The sequence below is a fragment of the Anolis carolinensis genome, chromosome 2, assembly GCF_035594765.1.
Source record: "Anolis carolinensis isolate JA03-04 chromosome 2, rAnoCar3.1.pri, whole genome shotgun sequence".
NCBI lineage: Eukaryota > Metazoa > Chordata > Lepidosauria > Squamata > Dactyloidae > Anolis > Anolis carolinensis.
In genome coordinates, this window is record NC_085842.1 from 180,486,362 (window position 1) to 180,512,305 (window position 25,944).

Here is a 25,944-nt window from a genome sequence, read left to right on the forward strand (position 1 = left end):
CTCAGAATCTCAAGGGATGCTGGATTTTTGATGACATGATGATGGCTCTGAGTGAGTGAACAGCAGGTAGGTGGATGGGTGGTGGTGGGTCTGAGTGGCTTACCTGCAGCCTGTGTGCCTGGCAGGGGAAGCTAGCTGCGAGTGGAGAAGCGACTGAGCAGAGCAGCAGTACTGGTGCAGAGTGGGACACGTGGACGACCTATAGAAGGCAGCAGAGACGGAGCAACAGAGAGAGAGAGAGAGAGAGAGAGAGACAGGGACAGAGAGAGAGAAAGGATGGAGGGATGGATGGATGAAGAAATGGAGGAAGGTGCATGTAAGAAAATAAATGGAAGAATTGGTACAGATGAAGAGAGATGAGAGGTGCATGAGAAATGAGTAGGGGATGGAGGGGCAGAGAAAGGGTGGGGAGGAAGAGAAGAAAAAACACAAAGTCAAGAAAAAGAAGGACAGCACTAACAAACAGAAAAAAAACATAGCAATGCCCCCAGGCCAAACAAAGAGACTCAGCCACACAGTAGGCTACAAGAAGAAGAAAGAGAGCCAGAGGAAGTAAGAGATAGAAAAGGAAAGAGAAAAACAGATAGCAGCAGCAATTCCCTGGGAGGAAGATATGAGGCCATGGAGTCACAAGGGTCAGGAAGAGATAAGCAGCAGGACAACTTCGGCCAGAGAATTACCAGCAGCAGGATATGAGAGCAAGAAAGCACCAAGGAGGGAGGGAAAGGGGCCACTTAAGAACCAGGGACACTTGAAGATACAAGAGAGGACACAGAAGAGCAGGGAATTGACCCAGGGAGAGCTAAATGAAGGAATTGGTTACTAATTCCATAGGAAGAGGAGAGAGGCTGAAGCAAGAAGTACACAGCAGAGCCAGACTTGAGAGCTCTAACACAACAACAAAAATAACCAGGAATGTGGACAGGTATTTATGACCTAGCCTGCTGGAACCCAGAAATCAGCTGGGAAGGGATCCAGAGTTTGGAAACATTAGTTTCTTAGACCACAGCTACAAGCACCCCACCCCCACCAGCATGGCTCCTGATCATGCTGCCTGGGACCCACAGGTGAAAAAGGAACTTTTCCAAACTCTGGGGTTTGGCAATATTTGTAGGAAATTATACAATTACTAGGAAGACTCTGTCACAGATGTCTTAATGAGGCGTGAATTGTAAACATGTGCAGTGTATCCCACCACCATCTGCAGCACTGCGAAGAATTCTCCACCACACCTCCGGGACCTTGCCTCTTACCTCAGCAGCATGTTTGGGAATTGCCTTGGACTTGGCCAGGGGACACAAACTATTGCTCCTCTCTCTCTGAATATGGCACTATGGTATGCTTATGGCATGGGAAGGAGACCCCAAATGTGACCAAGGAATTAGATATATCCATATAGACAGAAAAAAGAAAGGAAAGTGTCCATGTGCCAAGGAAGCGGGTTCAGCTACCAGGGTGACACCAAGAGGGAGGAAAGGATTTTTCAGGGTAAGTGGAAAACAAACCAAAAAATCCAGTGGGACTCAAAGCAAAATACAGGTAGCCAAGATGGATCTGGATGAAATCAACCCATTTCCAGCAAAGCCCAAACACCTGCAGGGCAGGAAAGTTATATGGAACACCTAAATCTAGTTCCCATGCCACTAAAACGTAAGATTCAGCTGTTCTTCTTATAACTACCCCATCATCGCACTGCAAAATAAAAACAAAAACTTGTCATTTTTGCAATCCAACACTAAAGAGCCACCCAACTTGGAAAATATGGAAAATGTTTGAAGAAGCATGTATCAAAGATGCATGCTTATTCACTGCCCTCTCTCCCCCAAAAAACGAGGAAACTAGTTCTCTGAGCTTGGGAGGGAATGGGGTTGTCACAAAAAGAAATAAAAAAGTATTTAAATCAGATTGAGTTCAAATTGCTTCATAATCTAATCACCTCGGAACATATACATACACACATGCATACATACATGTCTTCTGTCTTACAGCCAATATTTCTTAGCTCCAGTATCAGTTGAAAGCACCAGGGCTGAATCTTGGAGTAACCACCTATCTAACTAGGCGTCCAAGTATCACTTTTGGAGGTCCAGTGAAAAGTGGTAGCAGAGATCCTCTATCCACTTAAATGGAGTAACCCCTTATTCTATATACCATATTGAGGGAAGCCTTGAAAACATTGTGTTGTCAAAGGCTTTCATGGCAGGAATCACAGGCTTGTTGTGCATTTTCCGAGCTGTATGGCCATGTTCCAGAAGCATTATCTCCAGACGTTTCACCCACATTTATGGTAGGCATCCTCAGAGGTTGTGAGAAAACCTCACAACCTCTGAGGATGCCTGCCATAGATGTGGGTGAAACATCAGGAGAGAATGCTTCTGGAACATGGCCATACAGCCCGGAAAATGCACAACAACCCTTGAAAATATTCTTTACAATCCTGAAATAATGTTACATATCCTACTTTTCTAAACAATACTCATTTTGGACTTCTACTCCCAGAAGCCCCAGCCATCTTACCAGCTGTTAAGAATTGTGGAAGCTGAAGTCCAAAACACCTGGAGAACCAAATGTTGGGAACCACTGTTCTACAGAGTATCCTCATTTTTTCTTCATAGAGATAAGGATGAAGCAGGCTAGACTCCTGAGCCTTGATAAGCGTTATCTTCTTTGCACCATTTAGCAGCCCTGATCTAACTTAAGAGACAGTTTCCCAGTGATGTCTTATAGGTGCAGCCATTCCTCCAAAATAAAATATGAGCAGAAGTGGGAGACTATAGAATGGGAGAGCTATCAGTTCCCAGGAAAAGAGGGGGAAGAAATCATGCAGATTTTCAGATGTTGTTGGACTGCAATTCCCAATATTCCTTGCCATTGGCAATGCTGGCTAGGGCTGCTGGGAGCTGGTGTCCAGCAAAATCAGGAAGCATGAGTGATTTCCACTGAAACACTAAAAAGAAAGCCTTGCAGTGTTAAACTGCCTTGTCTCACTCACAGGAAGGAAACTATCTTTTATTTGCAACCAGCCTGTATTTATTGTTTCTTTCTGCACCCACACATCCACTTCTGCTTTTAATTGAAAAAGAAAGGGAAAGACAGAACGGCTGCACCAGATATTGTGAAGTACTGTACTTTTGACAGACATTCGACTGGCCAGTGATAGGGAGCAGGCCTGTAGCGAGGGGGTGGTTTTAGGGGTTCACCCCCCCCCCCGAAATTTTTCAGGTTATAAAAAAAATCTGGTTTACTCATGAATTTTAACTGGTTAACCAAATCCCCATGCTAAGTCTATAAGATGCAAAACATTAAGAGTCCCTCCAGGCACTATCTCAAGCAGATATTGACAGGTTTGTAGCGAGGAGGGGTGCTAGGGGTTCAAATTTTCAAAACCTCTCCCGAAATGTTTTTCTGGCTACGGCCCTGATAGGGAGCATTGCTTTTTTCAGTCTACAACTCCCCAAATCAGCCAGGCAGCCAGCATGCTCAATGAGAAGCTCTGGGAATGTCCCTAATTCTGAGGTCACAAAGTAAAATGGCTGCAACAAGGGGGGAAATTCAGGGAAAGGGTCAAAAGCAGTTTCTTATTTTAATGTACTTTTACAATGTTTCATCAGTCTGGGGGAGACACTGAGAAAAGCTGCAGAACACTCCCCATACTGAAGAAAGTAATATGAGAAAAGTTGCCTGACATATGCAAAGGGTGCCCCATCCCTACCAGAGTAAACCGGCAGCACTAATCTACTCACCTTCCTTGAAAAACAGGAAAGTTCTGCTACCATCACAATCAATCTTCTGGCAGGGGAAAATAACAATAGTAGCACCAAATATGTGCATAAAAACCCTCCAAAACCGTCCTGGGATATCTGAGATTAGAAAGCAAAGCTTGAAGGCAGGGAATGTTTGACTTGCAGCAGCATATTTTTAGCGGTGCTTATTTTCATAGCTGAGAGGGATCCATTAGCATGCCTCGTTTCAGACAGATGGGTGCCGCTACAGCCCCATCCCTTGCCCTACTATGGGGAAATATCAGATGGATTTCCACCTGCTCATAGGACACTTCATAAGTAAAAGCACACTGTGTTTATTTTTAAAACGTTCTGACACAGAGAATAGGTACCATGGTATTTTCTCCAAGCTGAACATAAACTGCTACAGGAAGGTCTGAGTGCCAAGTCATTCATTTTAGAAATAAGAAGTTTTATAGGTTGCAAGCTGAGCTTAAACAAGTGGCTTTTTTGGACAAAAGCTCTCAGGGCTTCAAGCCCAGTGCTAGCTGACAGGTTCAGGGAGTTATAATCCAAAGAAGTTATTTATCCAAGGTTTGGATATATTTTGCTTTTCTTTACATACCTGAGGAATGGGGAGAACCTTTAACCCTTCCTATGTTGTTGAACCACTCCATCTCAAGTATTGGCCATACTGTGGACGCAGGATGATGGGATTAAAGCTCTGGCATATACAGCTCACCATTTCACTACCAGTGAGATTCCTCTAACAAAGTATTGAGATGTGTTGTCGAAGGCTTTCATGGTCAGAATCACAGGGTTGTTGTGTGTTTTCCGGGCTGTATGGCCATGTTCCAGAAGCATTCTCTCCTGACGTTTCAGCCACATCTATGACAGGCATCCTCAGATGTTGTGAGGTATATACCTAACAATCTCTGAGGATGCTTGCCATAGATGTGGGTAAAATGTCAGGAGAGAATGCTTCTGGAACATAGCCATACAGCAATCACACAACAATCCAAAAATCAGGAAAACACATAACAATCCCAAGTATTGAGAAATTGTGTATTTCTTCATGGTTTCACCCCAGCACCTGATATAGAAACCTCTTGTTGCTTGTATGCGTGAAGCTTCCACAATTAGCCAAATTAATACAATTAGAAAAATAGCAGGAGCTGAAGACTTTGATTCCACTATTTCTCTCTTTCTCTGTCTTCCTTCAATCTCCACATCACTATTCATCAGTTCTTAATGGACACCCCATACCATGAAACAGATTTCTAAAAAAGATCACCTTCCTTCAGATAATGCCAAGTCCTGCTTCTATAGCAGGGTCTGGAGCCCGGCAAGTCTGATTTCCCAGATCCTTTATCTCTGCTTTTGTAGAATCACGAAGAATACCTGAGCATAAATTCAGTTCTGCTTTCAGTTTACAATTGCAAGGGCATCCATGAGCCCTTTTCTTGCTGCCGTTTCAGGAACTGAAGTAGGGCAGGGACTTTGTAATAGGAAAGTGGTTCTCATAAGGAATTCCAAGAATACCATACATGAAGGCTGTTTTTAAAGCCCTGCCTTAGAAGTTGTGACCATAAAAGAGAGGGAACCCTGAATCATAGAATCACAGAACAATAGAGCTGGAAGAGACCACATGGACTATCCAGTCCAATCCCCTGCCATGCAGGAAAAGCGCAGTCAAAGCACCTGGAGTGAATGCAGGGTGCATTCTGTTGTACTATGCAATGAATACGCAGTGATGTAGTGGCCTATTCTGGCATGCAAGCACATCTCAAAAAGAGCCATGCCCAGAAAGAAAATCTAGAATGGAATGTAGTTACATTGACCCATAGCAACAAATAAGTTCTAGCAGTTTGTGTCTTTTGTAAAGCTAATGGGGCCTAAATGCACAGTCATGGCCAAGATTAACTTAAAGCAGCAGAGGTAGCTTGAAAAATGATTTATTGTACTTACCCTGCCCTTGTTATCTTAGAACAGTGGTTCTCAACCTGGGGTCCCCAGATGTTTTTGGCCTTCAACTCCCAGAAATCCTAATAGCTGGTAAACTGGCTGGGATTTCTGGGAGTTGTAGACCAAAATAGCTAGGGACCCACAGGTTGAAAACCATTGTCGACAAGGATGCCTGTTGGATAAAGTGGCAGGTAACCATACAGAATCATGGCGTTGGATGAGACCACAAAAGCCAACCTGTCCAAATCCTTGCCATGCAGGAGAAACAAAACCAAAGCACTCCTGACAGATGGCCATCCAACCTCTGTTTAAAAGCCTCCATAGGAAATTCCACCACATTTCATGGCAACATATTCCATTGCCGAACAGTTCCTACCATCAGGAAGTTTTTCTTAGTGTTTAGGTGGAATCTCCTTTCCTGCAATTTGAAGCCACTGTTCTCTGTCCTAGCCTCTAGAGCAGCAGAAAAAAGCTTGCCTCCTTCTTAATGTAAAAACCATTTCTACTAAATCAAAAGTCCTGTTTTTAAAAAATCTAGGCCCCTTCTACACTGACATACAAAATCCAGATTATCTGCTTTGAACAGGATTATATGGCAGTGTAGACTCCTATAATCCAGTTCAAAGCAGATAAAGTGGATTATCGTCTTTGATCATCTGGATTATATGGAAGTACAGAAGGGGCCCGAGTCAGCACTGGAAAGGTCCTCACATCTCTTTTAGGAAACAGAGCATAAAACTCAAGAATCGTGCAACCTCCTTAGATGTTGCTGAGCTACAGGTCCATCATTTCTACCCATCATAATCAACAGTGAAGAATGTTCAGGATTGCAGTACCCGGAAGATTTCATTCAGTCCTGAAGAAGGTTAGTGTTCCTGTGCAGTTTCAATTACCAGATGTTCAATCCTGAGCATCACAATTCCTTATGCTGGAAGATTAAAAAACCGTCCTCAACTATTGAACTGCTTTTCTTTCTTATATCATAAAATTATAGAGCTGAAAGGGACCACAAGGGCCACCAAGTCCTACACTCTGCCATCTCATCAAGTCTGGGATGTTAAAAGAATGATGGATATCTGGAATACACGAACACACATGTGCATACATCTTTCCCATATTTCTATAGACTTCCTCCAGCATCCACATACCCACAATTCCAGTGCAAATACTTCTAGCAAGGCTGATGGGCAATAAAAGTCCATACGGTTTCTTGTACCAACTGAAAGGAAGGAGCCTGGAAAAGCTAAAAGAACTTCCCCAAATTCTCCAAGAGTTGCAGTCCAGAAAACTAACTTTTCCAAGCACTGCCTTGAGATGAGGCAGCTGAATAGTTTTGCATGTTGTACTTTTCATGCAATACAGTGTGGCAGAACTCTTTCAATAAAGGCATTTTAATAAAATTGCACTCCTTAAAAACAGATTCCTCCTTGCTATCTGCTTATTCTTAAAACAAAAAGAGAGAGCTTTGCAAAACGAGAGCTTTAAGTCAGGAGGAAGGGCTCTCAAAAGAGCTGAAGATATGACAGCAAGCTGGGCCCCTGCAACCCCATATATGATGCCACATAACACAGTTTGAAATCACATTATTTGGTCAGTGTAGACTCATATAATGCAGTTTAACTGCATTGTGCTGCTGCACGATATGAGTCAACACTGATCATATGATGCAATGTAGATGGAGCCTGGTGGGAGTCTGAATTTGAGAAAAACAGTGAGGGCTGGATCTGGCCAAAATCTCTCTGGCTCAGCAATTTTGCCAGCCAGGCGGAAAAACAACCCACCTTCTGCCCCTTTTCCCATGTAGCAATGCCCTTTCCAATCCCCATGCCTCCTAAACCCCACTGCAGTCCCTCCAGTCCCACATTCATAATAGGCTGAGCTGTTTCAAATTTCCCAACCCAAGAAGTAAGGAGAGTCCACTCACAGGTCAGACTCCATAACTGCGTCTCGCTCTCTTTCTTCTTCCTGCAAAGTTTTTTCCTTGGAGGCGGGGCAGGAGGGAGGAGGGAGAGTGATATTTTGGCTCTCCCTGATTTCCTCCTTGGGGGAGATCCAGGGGTCAGAAGTGAAGGGTGTAACTCCTTCCCTTCTCTTTCCCCCCTCCTTTCCCACATCAGCTGATCACCTTAGACAGAAATCTAAGGCTGGGAGAGGACATGAATTAACCAGTTGAATACTGGTTTCTGCTTCAGAACTGTGTTTTTAACTGATTATCATAGGTTTGTCCTACACTGCCAAATAATGCAGTTTAAACTGCACTGGACTCAAACTGCATTATTTGGCAGTGTAAAACTAGGCATAGTGATTTTGTATTGTTTAGTTTGCTGCATTTGGTGTACCCATCAAAGTAAGAGTTGAGCTGGTTAATACTGAGGGCAGGAATTGAGAGAATAATTTATTCCCTTTTGGCATTCAGTTATCACTTCCCCTTGAACCACTTGCTCTTTTAGGTTGTTCCTTCAAGTTTCCAACCGCTGGCAACCCAAAGACAAACCTATCATAGTTTTTTTTCCTGTGGCTGAGAGAATGTGGATTGCCCCATGTCCACCAGTGGGTTTTTATAGAGATTTGAACCCTAATCTCCAGTATTCTAATGCTCAGACCTCTTCGCCACACTGTTCACTTCACAATTTACCAACATAATAATCAGAATCCTGCCCCAACAACAACAAGGCATATCAAAGCAGAAATGCACACAAATGATCTTTCAAATGTTTGGTTAAAAACCGATATGCTCCATTTTAACCAAACAGTTTGAGAAAACAAAAACAAACAATATAGACCTTGTATTATCCACCCTTATCCTGACAGGTGCAACGAACCCGTAAATGGTTAAAATGCATATTTTGCAAGGTACAGTCATTTGTATCACGACTCTTTACATAGAAATGCACACATGTCTATCTATAGGTGCCTGTCCTCCTTTGAACTTAAGTCAATATATTTAAACATCCTGCAATCCCTGTACTGTGGACGAAATGGAGGATGAGGCTATTTGGGATACAGAAATCCTGCCCTCCCTAGCCTGAGTTCGCCAACTAACTAACCAGCTGCAAATCAAACCCTTTGGGATTTTACAATCAGAAGCCTGGTCTGCTGGAATTAGCAGGACATACACACATTTTCCTTTCACATGATCACCCACCACATGCTTGGTAGATGTAGTTGTTCTTAAAGGCATAGGAGCCCAGAGGCAGAATGAGTTGTCACTCATCCACATCCATCCCATAGCACGCAAAGTTTAGGGTCTAGAACTTTTTCTAGGACCAGTGTTCTGGATAGGGCCAGACTCCAGCATTTCTCCTATTTTCAACTATTAGACCTTACCCTGATTCAAGGTACCTCTACACTGTAGAATTAAAGCAGTTTGACACTACTTTAATTGTCATGGCTCAATGCCAGGGAATCGTGGGAGTTGTAGTTTTACAAGTCTTCTCTTGAAAATAACTCCAGTGCCTCACCAAACTGTAAATCTCCAGATTCCATAACACTGAGGCATGGCAGTTAAAGTGGTGTCAAACTGCATTAACTCTACAGGGTAGAGGCACCCTCAGAGAAACAAATGGACAGTATTCAGGAGGACCTGATTTCTAGCACACATCCAGAACAACTCTTCCCCAACTTTGGGATGAAAAAACCTATGTGCTGAATTTCACCCAAAAACAACTCCCTTCCTCCCTCACCATTCTCTCTGGCTGAGAACTGTGCATTATGGCTCCAGGCTTCGTCCTGCAGATTTGAGAGAAGGGAGGTCCTTGGAAATTTCGAATCTCCTGGAACTTCAGAAAATGGGGTAGGTGAGGGGAAAAGTGAGCTCTCTTGGGGTTATGAAGAGGAAAGGAAGCTCCCTGGAAACAGAATGTGCAAGATGCCATACTTGGGAGAAGATGATAAAATCTTCTCCCAAGTACGAAGAAGAATTAAACAAGTTCCTGGACCACCTCAACAGCATCCACCCAAACATCCAATTCACCATGGAAAAAGAAAATGAAGGAAAACTGCCTTTTCTAGATGTCCTAGTCATCCACAAACCCAAACAATTGGGCCACACAGTTTACAGAAAATCTACACACACGGATAGATACCTTCATAAAAACTCCATTTGCGAACCCCACCTCCTCCAAAGTGAACTAAACCACCTAAACTGGGCTCTACAGGTCAATGGATGCTCCACCACAGACATTGGAAGAGCTGCAAACCCAAGAACAAGCCACGAGAGAAAAGACAAAGATCCACCTAGAGGAAAAGTGTTCTTACCATACATTAAGGGAACCCCTGACCGCATAGGGAAGCTGATGAAGAAACACAACCTACAAACTATCTACAGGTCCACTATGAATACCCAACAAATGCTATGTTCAGCGAAACACAAGAGGAATCTTCTCATCTCTGCAGGAGTCTACCATGCAGCTGTGGACAAGTCTACATAGGGACCACCAAACACAGCATTGCCCAAATACGAATCAAGGAACATGAAAAGCACTGCAGACTACTTTAACCAGAGAAGTCAGCCATAGCAGAGCACTTGATGAACCAACCTGGACACAGAATATTATTTGAGAAGACTGAAATGCTGGACCACTCTAACAACTATCATGTCAGGCTTCACAGAGATGCCATTGAAATCTATAAACATGTAGACAATTTCAACAGAAAAGAGGAAATCATGAAAATGAACAAAATCTGGCTACCCGTATTAAAAACTTCTAAATCAGAACAGTAAATAAAGAACAACACTCTGAAAACACAGGAATTCCAGACATGAAACAATAAGGGTCACCTAACACCTCCAAACAAAGGATTCTCCCAGGCAGGCCTTGAGGCCACAGGGCCATCAAATGCTAATCAAGGTGATTAATTACAATATCCACAGCTGCCTCCAACAGACAAGAGTTCTTTCTTTCACACTTGACCTTACACAGATATATAAACCTCCCTTGCCTGGTTTCCAACATATCTCACAACCTCTGAGGATGTTTGGCACAGATATGGGTGAAACGTCATGAGAGAAAGCTTCTGGAACATGGCCATACAGCCCGAAAAACTCAACAGCAACCCATCTTCTCTCTCTGCTCCCAGTCCAAATGGCTTCTACATTTCAGATTCCCAACTATGTTCATCCTCCTTGTATCTCGATGAATATGACCATTGGGGAGGCTTATAGAGCTCAGTGGCCCAGACATGGAAAGATGTCCAGTCCTCGGCCTGTGGGCACCCAAGGCAGAACTGAGAAAGATCCCATGCCTAAAACCCTGGAGAGCTTCAGCCAGTCAATGTAGACCAGGCATCCTCAAACTGTGGCCATCTAGCTGTTTGGGCCTCCAACTCCCAGAAGCTCTAGCCAGCTTGTTCAATGATAAGGAATACTGGGAATTGAAGGCCCAAACAGCTGGAGGACCAAAGTTTGAAGATGCCTGGATAGTTTCAAAGAAGTAGACATGTTAATACTACAGCACTATGAAAAGGAGGAATAGGGGAGAAAACAAAGGAATGTGGCAGCACCTTTAAGATTAACTGGGTTTTATTTCAACATGAATTTTCACAGGCAACAGTTCGCAAACATTACCTAAGTTTGCACAATGTGACAATGGTCATTATACCAACCCACAAGGATATGTTTCCAAGCAATACATGGGCCTCTTCAGAAAGAAAGGTCAGGGAACTAAATTTCTACACAGGATGTTTTTGTTATCATGCCCAAACTGAGATGATCAACAAGAATTACAATTTATTACACAGCCTCAGCCTTATGGAACCAGATGCCACCCACAGTCTCAGAAACAATCCCAAAACAATACACTAGGATGACAAACAAGAAGCTGTAGTCATTATAAACAATTCAGACTACATCTAAGGGCTGAGAGAAAATTGTCCAATACCACATTTTATAGAAGCTTTTTGAAACATCCTACTGATGAATATCTGAAGGAACAATACAAATTACTGTATATACTCAAGTATAAGCCGACCCGAATATAAGCCGAGGCACCTAATTTTACCATTTCAGAAATAAAAATAGATACCAATAAAATTACATTAATTGAGGCATCTGTAGGTTAAATGTTTTTGAATATTTACATCAAGCTCAAATTTAAGATAAGACTGTCCAACTCTGATCAAATCATTATTCTCATCTTCTTCAATGTAAATGTGCTTATGTATCCTTTTAATAATAATAGAGTAAAATAATACATGTAATAATAATAATAATAATAAATACAGGAAAATAATACATGTAATAATAAATAGAGTAAAATAATAAAAGCAATAATAATAATAATAATAAGATCAGAGTAAAATAATAAATGTATTATTATTATTATTAATAATAATAATAATAATAATAGAGTAAAATAAATGTAATAGTAGCAACAATAATAGAGAAAAATAATACATGTAATAATACCAATAATAATAGAGAAATGTACCATATATTCTCAAGTATAAGCTGACCCAAATATAAGCCCACCAGGACCCTCACCCAAGTATAAGCTGAGGGGGGCTTTTTCAGTCTTAAAAAGAAGGCTGAAAAACTAGGCTTATACTCGAGTATATACACTACTCATAGACTTTTCCAACAATGTACAGAATCAAACCCAAATTGACACACCCCAGGAGAAGTAAACCTGGCATCTTCTATCTTCCACATAAAACACATAAACAAGGCCATATTGTGTCCTTAAAACCCTGACTGTTGGTATTTCTGGATATATGGATTCAGTTCTCAAGCCATATGCCATCAACACTCCTAACTGTGTAAAAGATACAATAGGTTTCCTGTGTAAAAAATCCACCTGCAACCTCCCAGAGAACGCCACTGCAGCCCCTATGGAAATTGAATCTCTATACACCAGGCATGGGCAAACTTCGGTCCTCCAGGTGTTTTGGACTTAAACTCCCACAATTCCTAACAATCTACTGGCCTGTTAAGAATTGTGGAAGTTGGAGTACAAAACACCTGGAGGGCCAAGTTTGTCCATGTCTGCTATACAACTCAAGTCAGGATGGACTACAAACCTACCATCAACCTAAGCTTAGAAGAGTCAACACAACAAACAAACTTTCTTGGCATCACTGTGCAACTGTAATAACAATAATCCACTGACAAGTATGCATACTTACATGCCTTCAGTTTGAACTAAAAACACATCACCCAATTAATTTTTTACAGCCAACCCCCTGATATAGCCACATCTGCTCAGGCGCCCAAGACAGAGACACAAAACTCTTGGATTTACATTTCTCAAAATACAATACCAGCCCATGGAAGCCAAGAAACAAATCAACAAGGCAATACTAACCCACAGGACAGATACGAAACACAATGACAGAACACCTCTCACACACCAAGGAAAGCTAAGATAATTTCATGTGTTTTTAGTACTGAATCATCCCAATTCAAAAATCACTGACTCACCAAGCTAAGTAAGGGGCGATTAGGAGAGTTTAGCCAAGGAGCAATCTCTTAATCTCAGGACTTTACTGGACTGATCTAAAAGATCTGAGTTATCCCAGTGTGGCTCATTGTGTTTTGCTGGTTGTTGTATCCACTGGATCAGTTCTTTTACCAGGCTGGTTTTACCCATTTCTTAGATATACACCAGGGCTCTTAAAAAGAAAAACTGGTGATGCATCATTTGATGAGGTGGCCATATGCTTCGCAGGCCAAAGTGTTTTCTGCTCTGTAGTTAAAAAATAGAATTATAAAGTTATAGTGTAAAAATATAATTTAATCAATGCACTATAGAACTGCCGTTCTAAATATGGTAGAGTAGACAAAAGGTAAAGAAAAGGAGAAATATTATTCTGGTATGTCTAAGAAGACCACTTGTGCATGGGAATGAAACAGAGAATACTCTGGGACAGCAGGGTATTCATTTCGGTATTTAAATTCCTACCCACAAAACAGAAACAAAACCCAGTAGCAACAAATGCTCAGCTTCCTGATATATTTGCCCTATCTGAAGAAACCATCAGTCACCTGCAAAATGGGGACAATAATACTGATCTACTGCACAAAATTTTTGCTAGGACCGTTAATGTAATGATCCAAAAATGTACTCTGTACTCTTGAAACAATCTGTGTGTATGTATGTGTGTCTATCTATCTATCTATCTATCTATCTATACATACACATACACATACACATACACACACACACTCACACACACACATATATATAGCACTAGCTGTGCCCGGCTACGTGTTGCTGTGGCAAAGTGGTGGTGGTATTGGTTAAAAATTGTGTAATTTTTATTTGACGTTATTTGTATTTTTTATAAATTTTATTGTAAGTTATCTTTTTATTATATTTTATTATTTTCTTGTATTATTTTTAGTTATTTTCTGTTATAGTATTTTATTGTATTAATTTTTTAGTGTTTTTAATTATTTTTTAGTGTTTTTACTTATTTTTTATTGGGTTGCTAGGAGACCAAGATGGAGGAGCTTAGCCTTCTAACTGGCAGCAATTGGATAAAAGCAATTATTCCTCTCTCTCTAATTAGGACTTTATTTTTCTTTTCTTTTTGTTGTATCAACCTAGAGCTGTGGATGATGGGTTGTGTTATCAAATTTACAGGTTGGGGGGGGCTGTAGTTTTGTTGTTTTGTGGGTCGCCGTGATGCCATCACTCTTTTATATATATAGATTACTGTCCCCTTGTAGCACTGTTCCATATTACCTTTTAAATTTAAAATTTAAAATTCTAGGGTGTGAACTCCATCACGCAAATTCTGAAATATATATCTACACTTTTTCTTCTTTTTTAAAGATAAAACTGTGTGCGGGCACACTGCATACAACTCCCTGCTGAATCACCTCAAATAGCAAGATTTTCCCTTCCTTCCTTTTTGCAGTGAGATGCCAAAAGGCTGTCTTTGCCTGCAACAAACCAGCACAAACTTTGAAATGCACTCACTTTAGCACCAACAACAAATAGCAGGATGCAATAAGATGTGGATTATTCTCAAACGTCTCTGTCCTTGTGTATATGGGTATATGCAAGCAAGGTGGTAAGATGCTCCCATTACATCTGATCAAATGGTTTGTGTATACAGTAAAGTCTCACTTATCCAAGCTAAACGGGCCGGCAGAAGCTTGGATAAGCGAATATCTTGGATAATAAGGAGGGATTAAGGAAAAGCCTATTAAACATCAAATTAGGTTATGATTTTACAAATTAAGCACCAAAACTTCATGTTATACAACAAATTTGACAGAAAAAGTAGTTCAATACACAGTAATGCTACGTAGTAATTACTGTATTTACGAATTTAGCACCAAAATATCACGATGTAATGAAAACATTGACTACAAAAATGGCTTGGATTATCCAGAGGCTTGGATAAGCGAAGCTTGGATAAGTGAGACTCTACTGTACCTATTTTAAATATGTTGCTAGATTGGGAACTAGGAATACAGCAATAGAGACGGGCTGTGGCACGGCTGGTTAATAGCCAGTAGCAATATATCACTGCTGACCAAAAGGTCATGAGAGTGAAGCCCGCGGTCGGATTGAGCCCCGACTGTTTAAGAGCCCAGCTTACTGTCCATCTAAGCAGTTTGAAAACAGCTGCAGCTGTAGGTAGAAAAATCAGGGACCACTTAATGCAGGGAGGTTAATTCAATTTAATTTATGACACCATAAAACTACCAGCGAGCTGAAGAGCAAGGAGGAAATACTATGATCAAAAGGACTCAGCATCATAGTGGATGAAATGACAGCTCCCCCTGTGGCCGGAATCGAACATAACCACCTGAAACCTCTACTATCTGTCTGTCTGTGTGTTGTATGTCTAATAATGGCACTGAATGTTTGTCATGTATATGTGCATTGTGATCTGCCCTAAGGCCCCTTCAGGGTGAAAAGGGCGGAATATAAATACTGTAAATAAATAAATAATACATTTATCTAAATAAGCAAAGGTGCTTCCTGGTTTGGATGAAACTGAGTATGTCCTGATGAGACCTATTTCCAAACTTTTGCAAGCTAAGACCTTTTTATTCAGGCAGGCTTTTAAAGAAGTTTTTCAAGATCAAGTCAAGGGGTGCTGTGGTTTTAGCTCTGAATGCCTTTTTAATAAGTTTTAAAGGATTTAAACTGTTTATTTTTAATACCATTAATATTTAATTCTATTTTAATCTTTGTATATTTTTGGGTTTTAAATTGTATTTCATTTGGTTTTACTACAAACGGCTTTGAGTCTCTTTTGTAGAGAGAGAAAGCAGGATATAAATAAACATAATAATAAGCATAATAATAATAGCTTTGTTTGGCATTGTCATACTATGAGCATACTCAGCCTTCAGCACAAATGGAACATACCTCACCTTTTCCCCAGTTTTTTTTTTTTTTGGAGTTCATTTAAGTGGGTAAGCAAGAAAGTAGAGAATTCACTTTTTATGCATTTTCATTCCGATCTGATCCTTCATTCATTACCTGACCCTTCCCTCATGAACCAACAAGAAAATCAGAACATATTTATTCACCCATTGTTGTATTTCTAAATACTACAACACAGTTTTTAGCTGAAAAGGCATGTTTAAAATTTTTTAAGGAACATTATGCTACAGATTATATACAGCATCTCCTACAAAGGGATAAGAGAATCCTAAAGGGATTTTCACAATTATGTACAGAGCTGAAAAGGGCAATCTGCCTAAGGGACTTCATCCGTCCTGATGTGGCAATGCCTTCTGTGGATTTTGTCTCAACATCTTTGGGAAGAAGAGGATTTCCAGATTCTGTTTTTGCATCTTCTGCCCCATAATTGAGAGGAACACACACTAGAGGGCAGTGTTCACAGCACGAAACATCCCATCTGGGTGGTTACTCTGTTCTAAGTCTCCCTGCCTTCATTTAGGCTTAATTTAAACCTGAGAAGCAAGTACAGGCAGCCTTCCACATTCACTGGGGTTAAGAGCGGAGGACCAGTATGAAAGTGGAAAAACATGATGTTGTTTTTGCCTGAGAGACCACCTCTCTAGGTCCTACAGCATTACTCTATCTTTAGTCAACGTCCACAGGAAGCTGAACACAGAATTGTTTTGGAGGACCTAGAGCGTGTTGTCTCTAGAAATTGCTAGGTCCTCCGGGATGATTGGAGAAAGTGATCATAAAATCACACTGGAGGATCTAGAGATTTATCAAAAGAACCTTTTCCTTCAAATCTGCAAAAGTCAAAACTGCAAAGGAGGCCAACTGTAGCATCTATCAGATCTAATTCTTCTTGGAGATGGCTTGACCTCTGACTTCCTCCTCCTCCTCCTCCTCCTCCTCCTCCTGTTACCTCTGCCACCAATTTTTAGATCAAGTCACCTTAAATATCAAATGCACAATCAAAGCACTCTCAACAGATGGCCATCCAGCCTCTGATTAAAAGCTTCTAAGGAAGGAGCTTCCACCATTCTCTAAGGCAGAGTGTTCCACTACTGAACAGCTCGTACAGTCAGGAAGTTCTTCCTAATGTTCAGGTAGAATCTCCTTTCTTGTAATTGAACCCATTGCTCCATTGAGTCCTAGTCTCAAGGGCAGCAGAAAACAAGCCTGCTCCTTCTTTCTTATAACATTCTGTCAAATATTTCAACGTGGCTATCATGTATCCTCTCAACCTTCTCTTCTGCAAACTAAACAGATCCATCTCTTTAAGACGCTCCTCATAGGGATTCATGGTGTCCAGACGTTTGATCATTTTATTGTCCTCCTCTGGAGACCTTCTAGCTAGTCACTGTCTCTTTTAAATTATAGTGCTCAGAATTGGCCACAGTATTCCAGGTGAGGTCCAACCAAAGCAGAAAAGAGAGGCACTGTGACTTCCCTCGTTCTAGACACTATACTCCTTTTGATGCAGTCCAAAATGCCATTGGTTTTCTAGCTGCTGCATCACACTGTTGGCTCATGTTGAACTTGTTGTCTACTAAGACTCCAAGATCTTTTTTACATGGACTGTTGTCTTTGCATTTCATTTTTTTCTACTTAAGTGTCGTATCTTACATTTGTCCTTGTTGAAATTCATTTTGTTAGTTTTGGCTCAGCTCTCTAATCTGTTATGGTCATTTTGAATTCCGAGCCTGTCCTCTGGAGTATTAGATATCCCTCCTAATTTGGTATCATCTGCCAACTTGATAAGCACACCCTCTAAACCTTCATCCAAGTCACTAATAAAAATGTTGAACAGCACTGGGCCCAGGACTGAACCCTCTTTATGGCATGCCACTAGTCACTTCTCTCCAAGATGAAGAGAAACCATTGATGAGCATCCTTGGGTTAGGTCACTTAACCAATTACAAATCCACCGAATAGTAGCATTGCCTAGCCCTCGTCTCGCCAGGATGGGACTCAGAGGCACTGTCTTACAGTGAAGGCTGTACCTAGAAGGTGATGCCGGGGGACTCCTGTTCAAACCCATGGGCCTGTGGGATTCCTCGGAGTTCTATTTTGTCCCTCATGCTGTTCAGCATATACATAAAGCTGCTATTATTATTTCATATATCAAAAGCATTGCATAAATTGGTATAAAACTGATAAAAATAGCAGGAGCACAAGCGGCTAAATATCTTTAGACCAAAAGCAGGCAACAGCAACCACATTGTCTATAGCAGTGATGGCCAACCTATGACATGCATGTCAGCACTGACACGCCTAGCCATTTTTGCTGACACGCTGCTGCATGCAGATTGATTGGATGACTAATGCCTTTTGTGGCCAAATTTGGTGTGATCTGGTCCAGTGGTTTTGTTGTTTACTCCATGGGAATTATGCACATTGTGTGTGTGTGTGTGTGTGTGTGTGTGTATATATATATATATATTCTATTATTATTGTAGTATATTATCATATTATTACTATTATATTATTATTATATTATTCATTGCTCATGACTACATTGAAACTAGAATAGAGAGAAATCAGCATGGAACTGCAAGAGGTACCATAGATTGTTGTACATGGAAATAATGGTAGTAAATAGTTTTTGATTTATTGAATACAGTTATATATTACAATTATATATTTTTGTTATTTAAACTATACATATTGCGAAATTATGGTTTTTTTCTCAAAGTGACACACCACCCAAGTCATGCTAGGTTTTTTGGTGAATTTTGACACACCAAGTGCAAAAGGTTGCCCATCATTGGTCTATAGCCTCAAAAAATTCTTCCACTGTACATGTGACAGGACATTGTGGACAAGCATACAGATGCGGAGTTGTTTGTTCTGCTCCGCAGTCGCACAAGGTGGAGGATTCTTTTAAGTAGTGCCATTTTGCCAGGTTGTCTTTTGATCTGCCCACTCCACTTCTGAGTCTGTTCAGGAACTCCCCAGTTGCCTATTCTTGGTTTGCCCTTGGAGGCAGACCCTCGTGGGGGGTAATCCAATTGGGATTTCCTGGTTTAGCTGCTCAAAGGGACTCCCCCACTGTTGCTGAGAGAACAGTGGGGGAGTGGTGGTTCTCATGAAGCTTTTCCTTGATTTGAGTCTACAGTGGGGAGGCTGATAGCCATGCAGAGGATGGCTTTCACAGTGTTCAACCTTATTTCTCTCACAGTTAGCAGCAACTTCCCATTGCACATCGGGGGGGAGGGGGGGGCAATGCTGCTGGGAGAGATCATTCAGAGTTTTGAAGTGCAGTGCCACCTATATGCAGATGACATCCAACTCTACTACTCCTTTCCACCTAAACCAGTGCCTGTTATCAGGAATGGACTGGATGAGGGCAAAAAAAGTGAAACTTAATCCAGACAAGACAGAGGAGATCCTGATCAGTCAGAAGGTAGATCAGGGAATAGGAATCTAACCTGTGCTGGATGGGGTTACACTCCCCTTGAAGACACGGATCCACAGTTTGGGGGTCCTCTTGGACTCAGTATTGAACCTGGAGGCCGAGGTGATGACGGTGGTTGGGAGGGCCTTTACACAATTAAAACTTGTACATCAACTGCGCCCATTCCTTAAGAAGCCAGATCTGGCCACAATGGTACATGGCTCAGTTACATCCCCTCTGGATTACTGTAATGCACTTTACGTGGGGCTGCCTCTGAAGAGTGCTAGGAAATTTCAGCTGGTCCAAAGAGCTGCAGCCAGGTAGCTCACTGGGGCTGGCTACAGGGAGTGGACAATTCACCTGTTGCAGCAGTTCCACTGGCTGCCAGTCTGTTACCAGGCACAATTCAATGTGCTGGCTATAACCTTTAAAGCTCTCTAGGCAGTTCAGGTTCAGGTTATTTGGTCGACCTCATCCACTTGTACAAACCTGCCTGGGCCCTGAAATCTTCTGGAGGGGATCTTCTCTTGGTCCCATTATATTTGATGGGAGGGAAGGAAAGCACATGTTTTCTATGACTGCAGGGTATATAGTCATGCAAAGGTCGCACATTTTTCAGCCGGAATCGGGTTATAAGCACACCTTTTTAACACGTGCTTTTTACGTCTTAACCTGATCCCTCCTGCACTTAGCCACCCTCCTTTATACCCAGTTACCACCGGGTTTTACAGCATGTGAAGAAATGCTGCTAGTCTGCAAAAGATGATGTTACCAACTTTGTTCTCTCAGTCTCTAAGGTGCTACAAGAGTCCTTTGCATACGGATATGCCAGATTAAAGTGGCTATGTCTTTAAATACTAGGGCTTTGAAAAGCCAGGATTCAAATCTCTTCTTAACCACAGCAACTCAGATTCACAATCATCTCCCCACCCCCACACATACATACACAGAGTAACATCATACATCAGGACATGACATAATTATCATCACCCTCTCCCATTTTCTCTTGTCTGCTGCAGTGTTATGCAGCATACCAAGTCTTAAGGTGATGCCTCTGTTAATATAAGAATGTTTGATGGAGACACACTGTAATTACTTTGGTAACCTTCCCTTAGTCATTTTAGCCTCACAAGAACGCTTTATAGTTAGGCTGAGAAACTGCAGGTTTTAAAAGAGCTCCAAAATCAGGAACAGAAAAAGCACAATGGCTCCAATTTGCCAACACACCCATTTCATTATAATGATATGTGTAATAAGATTCATTTGTGATAGCCAGGATATCTGTGATCTTCAACTAAGGATGATGGGCAAAATATCCTTTGGATTGATTATACAATAGCAGATGTAATTGTCACTTTTGTATATTTAGAAGATATCTCACAATAACCAATTTGCTTCAATGGATCATTTAGGCTGTATGTCTTGTAGCAACACAGAGTTCCCAAATGCCTGGTTTTGCGATGGCGGCAGCTCCTTTTAATAGAAATGCAGTGAAGAAAGATGCTGCATATCTTTTTCATCATATTTTATTGCAGCACATAAGAGATAAGGCAATCCAACTTTTCTCTGCAGTTGAGCTATTAAAAGCACAGGAGGTCTCCTTGGGGTAGCAGCTGGCAACCCTCATTGTGAAAGTCACTGCGATAGTGATTTGGTTGGCATAGCTCCAGCACCCTAGTGAGACTTTACAACCAAGTCACAGGTTTTGGCATGTTAAGGCCAACAGGAACCATATGGTGCACCGCAGGCTGCAAGGTTGTTTAAAAAATGATCCTGGCCTCTCAGGATAGCTTTTTTTAAAGGACTGGGACAGCAGTAGCTATGAAAAACAGTAACTGTCAAACAAGACTATGAATTGCGTCAAGAGATTCCTAATTGCCTAACCCATATGGAAACACCAAAGCACTGAACAAATAGCTGTATTATTACACCTTCTAAAACCCGTCACCCTCCAGATGCACTGGACTACAACATCATCAACCCAGCCTGAAAGCTGTAGCTCAATGTGTCCCTAAGGATGTTGGAAAGGAGTGTGTGTATGTGTGTATCTATATCTATATCCATATTCCTATTCCATGGGAATGGACCTTGATTTTGGGAGTTATCCAAGGGAGCATCCAGAAATCAGTAAACCCAACTGTTTAGTCAGATCTTGACCAAACTTGCCACACAGACCCAACATGGCCAACTGTGCATACACGCCTGGTTTGGCACTATATATATGTGTGTGTGGTATTTCAGAATTCCAGAAAAGGGATGCTCAACTTATACCATATTTCTAGGTAAAGGTAAAGGTTTTCCCCTGACGTTAAGTCTGGTCATGTCCGACTCTGGGGGCTGGTGCTCATCTACATTTCTAAGCGCAGACACCTCCAAGGTCATCTGGCCGGCATGACTGTATGGAGCGCCGTTACCTTCCCACTGGAGAGGTACCTATTGATCTACTCACATTTGCATATTTTCGAACTGCTATGGTGCTGAAAATCAACGAAACACTTTACACAGAAACAAAATCAAGGTTCTACCCTGTCTAAATAAAGACAAAGAATAAGACTCAAGTGGACAAACATGGAACAGAAGGAAATACAAGAATCTGAAAAAATTGTGTTTATGGTTCATAGTAAATATTAGACTTAATTATATGTATGCCAAAAAACGTATTATCCATGCTTGTGGAAATGCACAGTTTTGCAAAGGTGCAAAGCCTGCTGTGGGAATTTTTTTTTTGGGGGGGGGGGGGGGGGGGAGAAAAACAGCTGAAGCAGAATTCAAGAGGCTCAGCCTATTTAGCAAGCCTAGAAAATGCTGATTTTATCTTCAGTAAAGGTTTAATTTTTATACCTATTTTATATACCTAAATAGCTAGGGTCACATAAAAACTTCTCAGGCCAAAGGGGGTATTCTAGTAGAAATGTTTAAGATGTTCTGGTTTAATGAAGGACTTCTATCATTCTTGGCTGGATAGCTCCTCTGATGCCACCAACCAAACTACGAACTCCAGAATTCCAAAGGATGCAGCCATGATAGTTATAGTGGAAATTTAGTGTCGCAAAATGAAAGAATCCCAGGCTCCTAATTTTGCAGAGGGGCAGGAGGTTGAATTTATTTCGTACTACAATTTCCATAATTCCCCAATGTGGTATCAGTAAAAAAGGTAGAGGTTTCCCCTGACGTTAAGTCCAGTCATGTCTGACTCTGGGGGTTGGTGCTCATCTCCATTTCTAAGCCGAAGAGCCGGCGTTGTCCGTAGACACCTCCAAGGTCATGTGGCTGGCATGACTGCATGGAGCGCCATTACCTTCCCGTCGGAGCGGTACCTATTTATCTACTCACACTGGCATGTTTTCGAACTGCTAGGTTGGCAGAAGCTGGAGCTAACAGCGGGCGCTCACTCCGCTCCTGGGATTTGAACCTGGGACCTTTCAGTCTGCAAGTTCAGCAGCTCAGTGCTTTAACACACTTCGCCACCGGGGTTCCTTGTGGTATCAGTACCTTTCCCCAATCTCTGGCTCCATCCTCCTCTTTCTAGAAGATGCGGCAAAATGAGCATCAGGTGGATTCATGGGAGCAGGCTATGCAGGTCTACTTGTATTCTCTCCTCATTTGATAGGGAAGTCCGATGATAAACCCTTCTATGTGGGATAGGTTTTTGTGGGCTCATTTGCAGGGCTGTTGTAAAACCCAAATTTACTTTCAATTTAGATCATTAAACGCCATACTGTGAGAACACTGTATTATATAATCAGAATACTTGCATCATGGAATCCACAGCTATTTTCGCTCTTGCAAGCGGCCAAATTTAGAGCAGACATTTGATAATTAATGCTACTTGAACATAAATATATAGTTGAAAAGAAACCTCCCTTAATCTTTTATTTTATATCATTTTAAGATTTAGAGACTAGTGTGCAGACGTAGCTCACTGCATATCATTGCTACATGTGGTATCCATATGGACATGTAAAACTTCATATATACACACACACATTCCAGACACTAGTCTTAGCGGTGTTTTTCGTTAAAGTTAAAACACTATTATTAATTCAATCACTTATATATATTACTGAAATAGTTTTGCAGGAATAAATAGAATAATAGATAGAGGAATTCATTTGGAATTCTGTCCTTGAAGACCGTTGTGCTCAAGACAAATTGTCTGATGGAGTTTACAGTAAAGGCTTATGTGCATGCAACGTCCATGCCTTAATTTTAATGCTTATATGCATATCTCTTCTCCACTAAGGTAAAAGGTAAAGGTTTCCCCTGATGTTAAAACCAGTCATGTCTGACTCTGGGGGTCGGTGCTCATCTCCATTTCTAAGCCGAAGAGCCGGCATTGTCCGTAGACACCTCCAAGGTCATGTGGCTGGCATGACTGCATGGAGCGCCGTTACCTTCCCGTCGGAGCGGTACCTATTGATCTACTCACATTGGCATGTTTTCGAACTGCTAGGTTGGCAGGAGCTGGAGCTAACAGTGGCCGTTCACGCCGCTCCCAAGGTTTGAACCTGGGACCTCCACTAATATAGCCAAAATTGTTTCAACCATCAGCTTACTTGAGTCTGAAGCCTGAAGTTGAGACAATAAAAACAAAATCTGTAGGCACCCCCTCCATGGGTCAGAAATGGCTATAGGATGATGGGATACAAATAAAGCAATGGATGATGGATGTATATGTGTTTGTTACATGCAACTTCTGAAATGCAACTGTGAGTTCAGGGAAGGGACACCATGCTTATTTCCATGTTTATAAACTTCCTTCCCTGCCTTCAAAATCTCAGTGAATAGCATTCCCATACAAGGGAAGATTTTGGAGAGCCTAAAGAGTAAATATATGTATATATGTGTGTGTGTATATATATGGAGCCCCCGGTGACACAGTGGGTTAAACCGCCAAGCTGCTGAACTTGCTGACCGAAAGGTCAGTGGTTCGAATCCAGGGAGCAGAGTGAGCTCCCACTGTTAGCTCCAGCTTCTGCCAACCTAGCAGTTCGAAAAAAATGTAAATGTGAATAGATCCCGCTCTGGCAGGAAGGTAACGGTGCTTCATGTAGTCATGCCAGCCACATGACCTAGGAAGTGTCTATGCACAACGCCAGCTCTTCAGCTTAGAAATGGAGATGAGCACCAACCCACAGAGGACCCACAGGACTAGACTTAATGTCAGGGGAAACCTTTACCTTAAATATATGTATACACACACACACACACACACATATATATATATATACATGCATACACAGGGTGGGGCACAAAAACCTCTCACATTTTGAATTGTATAAAAATGAACAAAGCTATCTAGAAACAAAATGTATATATTTCTGAAAAGTACATAAAAAGGAGTTTTGTTTAAATGGTTTTTAAAAATCATATCAGAAAAAGAGCAACTGTCGTTGGCTGAACACTGCTGAAGATGTTCCAGAAATTTCTCCATAACTCCATGGGTCAGCTCAGGCAGAATACTCTCTGTGTTATTATCACAGAATGGTTGTTCTCATAATATGCTTCAACAACAGAGCCCCATTGTTCACTGGTCCAACTCATGATGTGTACCTATTCCACCTCTCTACCCCCACAACAGCCCACACAGTTCCACCTTGAAATATAGGAAATTTTTATACCCACCCTGTAGATAGATAGATAGCTCAAAGTATGTATGTCTGTATTACTGAAATGACCACTTATGATGCCACTGGATTGGATGTTGGATCGGCTGTTGCTAGTTGAAGAGAAAAAAGGAATGAAAGCAGGGAGACATCAGCCCCTCCGATACCTGGGCTTATATTTAAATAAGCATGGCATAGAGGACTGAGTATAAAACTAGGACGCTGGGATACCAGGTTTCAAATCCCTCCTTGGCCACAGAAACCATTGTCTACATTGGGAGCAAGTTACAAAAAAGCAATAGGAAGCCCCCGTTGAAAAAAACTTTGCAAAGAAATCCCAATAAGAGCGCTGCTGTAAGCCAATTTGAAGGCACACAGCAGCAACAAAATAAAATAAACCCCCAACCCTAAAACATTCCCAAACAGCTAAATATGGGTGCAGTATGACAGAGTGGGGGCAAACAGGAACCCAAAAAAATTATTATTCCGGCTCGTGTCATTTTGTTGCTGGTCTCACTTGTCTTGTTTTATATATGTTTGTCCTCATCCCCAGATTCTCCTGCACAACGATAGAACGGTATGTAGGCTGCATGCAGAAAGCTATGCATTTAGACTGGGGATGATTGATGTGAAGTTGAGCATGCGTAGGCGTGTTCCCCAGAAGGTGTGTAGAAGTGGGGGCCAAGTTCAAAAGAATTGAAAAACATTGCAAGATGTTATGAGCCAGAATAAGGCCACTTCTCTGAAGTGAATGATGCTGTAGTACTGTATCTGTGGCTTCAAAGTTGCGTCTAATTCATCAGTAATTTACCAGTGAAGTATTCACATTTAGATGCAGATGGGTTCTTGTTTTTGTTGTCTTTGACTGCAGAAAATAATTTATT

The 25,944-nt window shown here is 41.5% G+C and overlaps 1 protein-coding gene across 3 annotated transcripts in view; it reads right to left on the bottom strand.

Annotated features, from left to right (window-relative positions):
* iqsec2 (IQ motif and Sec7 domain ArfGEF 2) overlaps positions 1-25,944 on the bottom strand; it is a 242,558-nt gene that overhangs the window by 119,200 nt on the left and 97,414 nt on the right. The window contains exon 1 of one of the 3 annotated variants that reach the window (XM_062974048.1): positions 7,612-11,999. The exons of the other annotated variants lie outside the window; for them this stretch is intronic. Within the exon in view, the coding sequence (XP_062830118.1) occupies positions 7,612-7,625 (14 nt within the window). The 5' untranslated portion in view covers positions 7,626-11,999. Of the gene's footprint in view, positions 1-7,611; positions 12,000-25,944 lie in introns of those variants that run through there. 3 annotated transcript variants of the gene reach the window in all.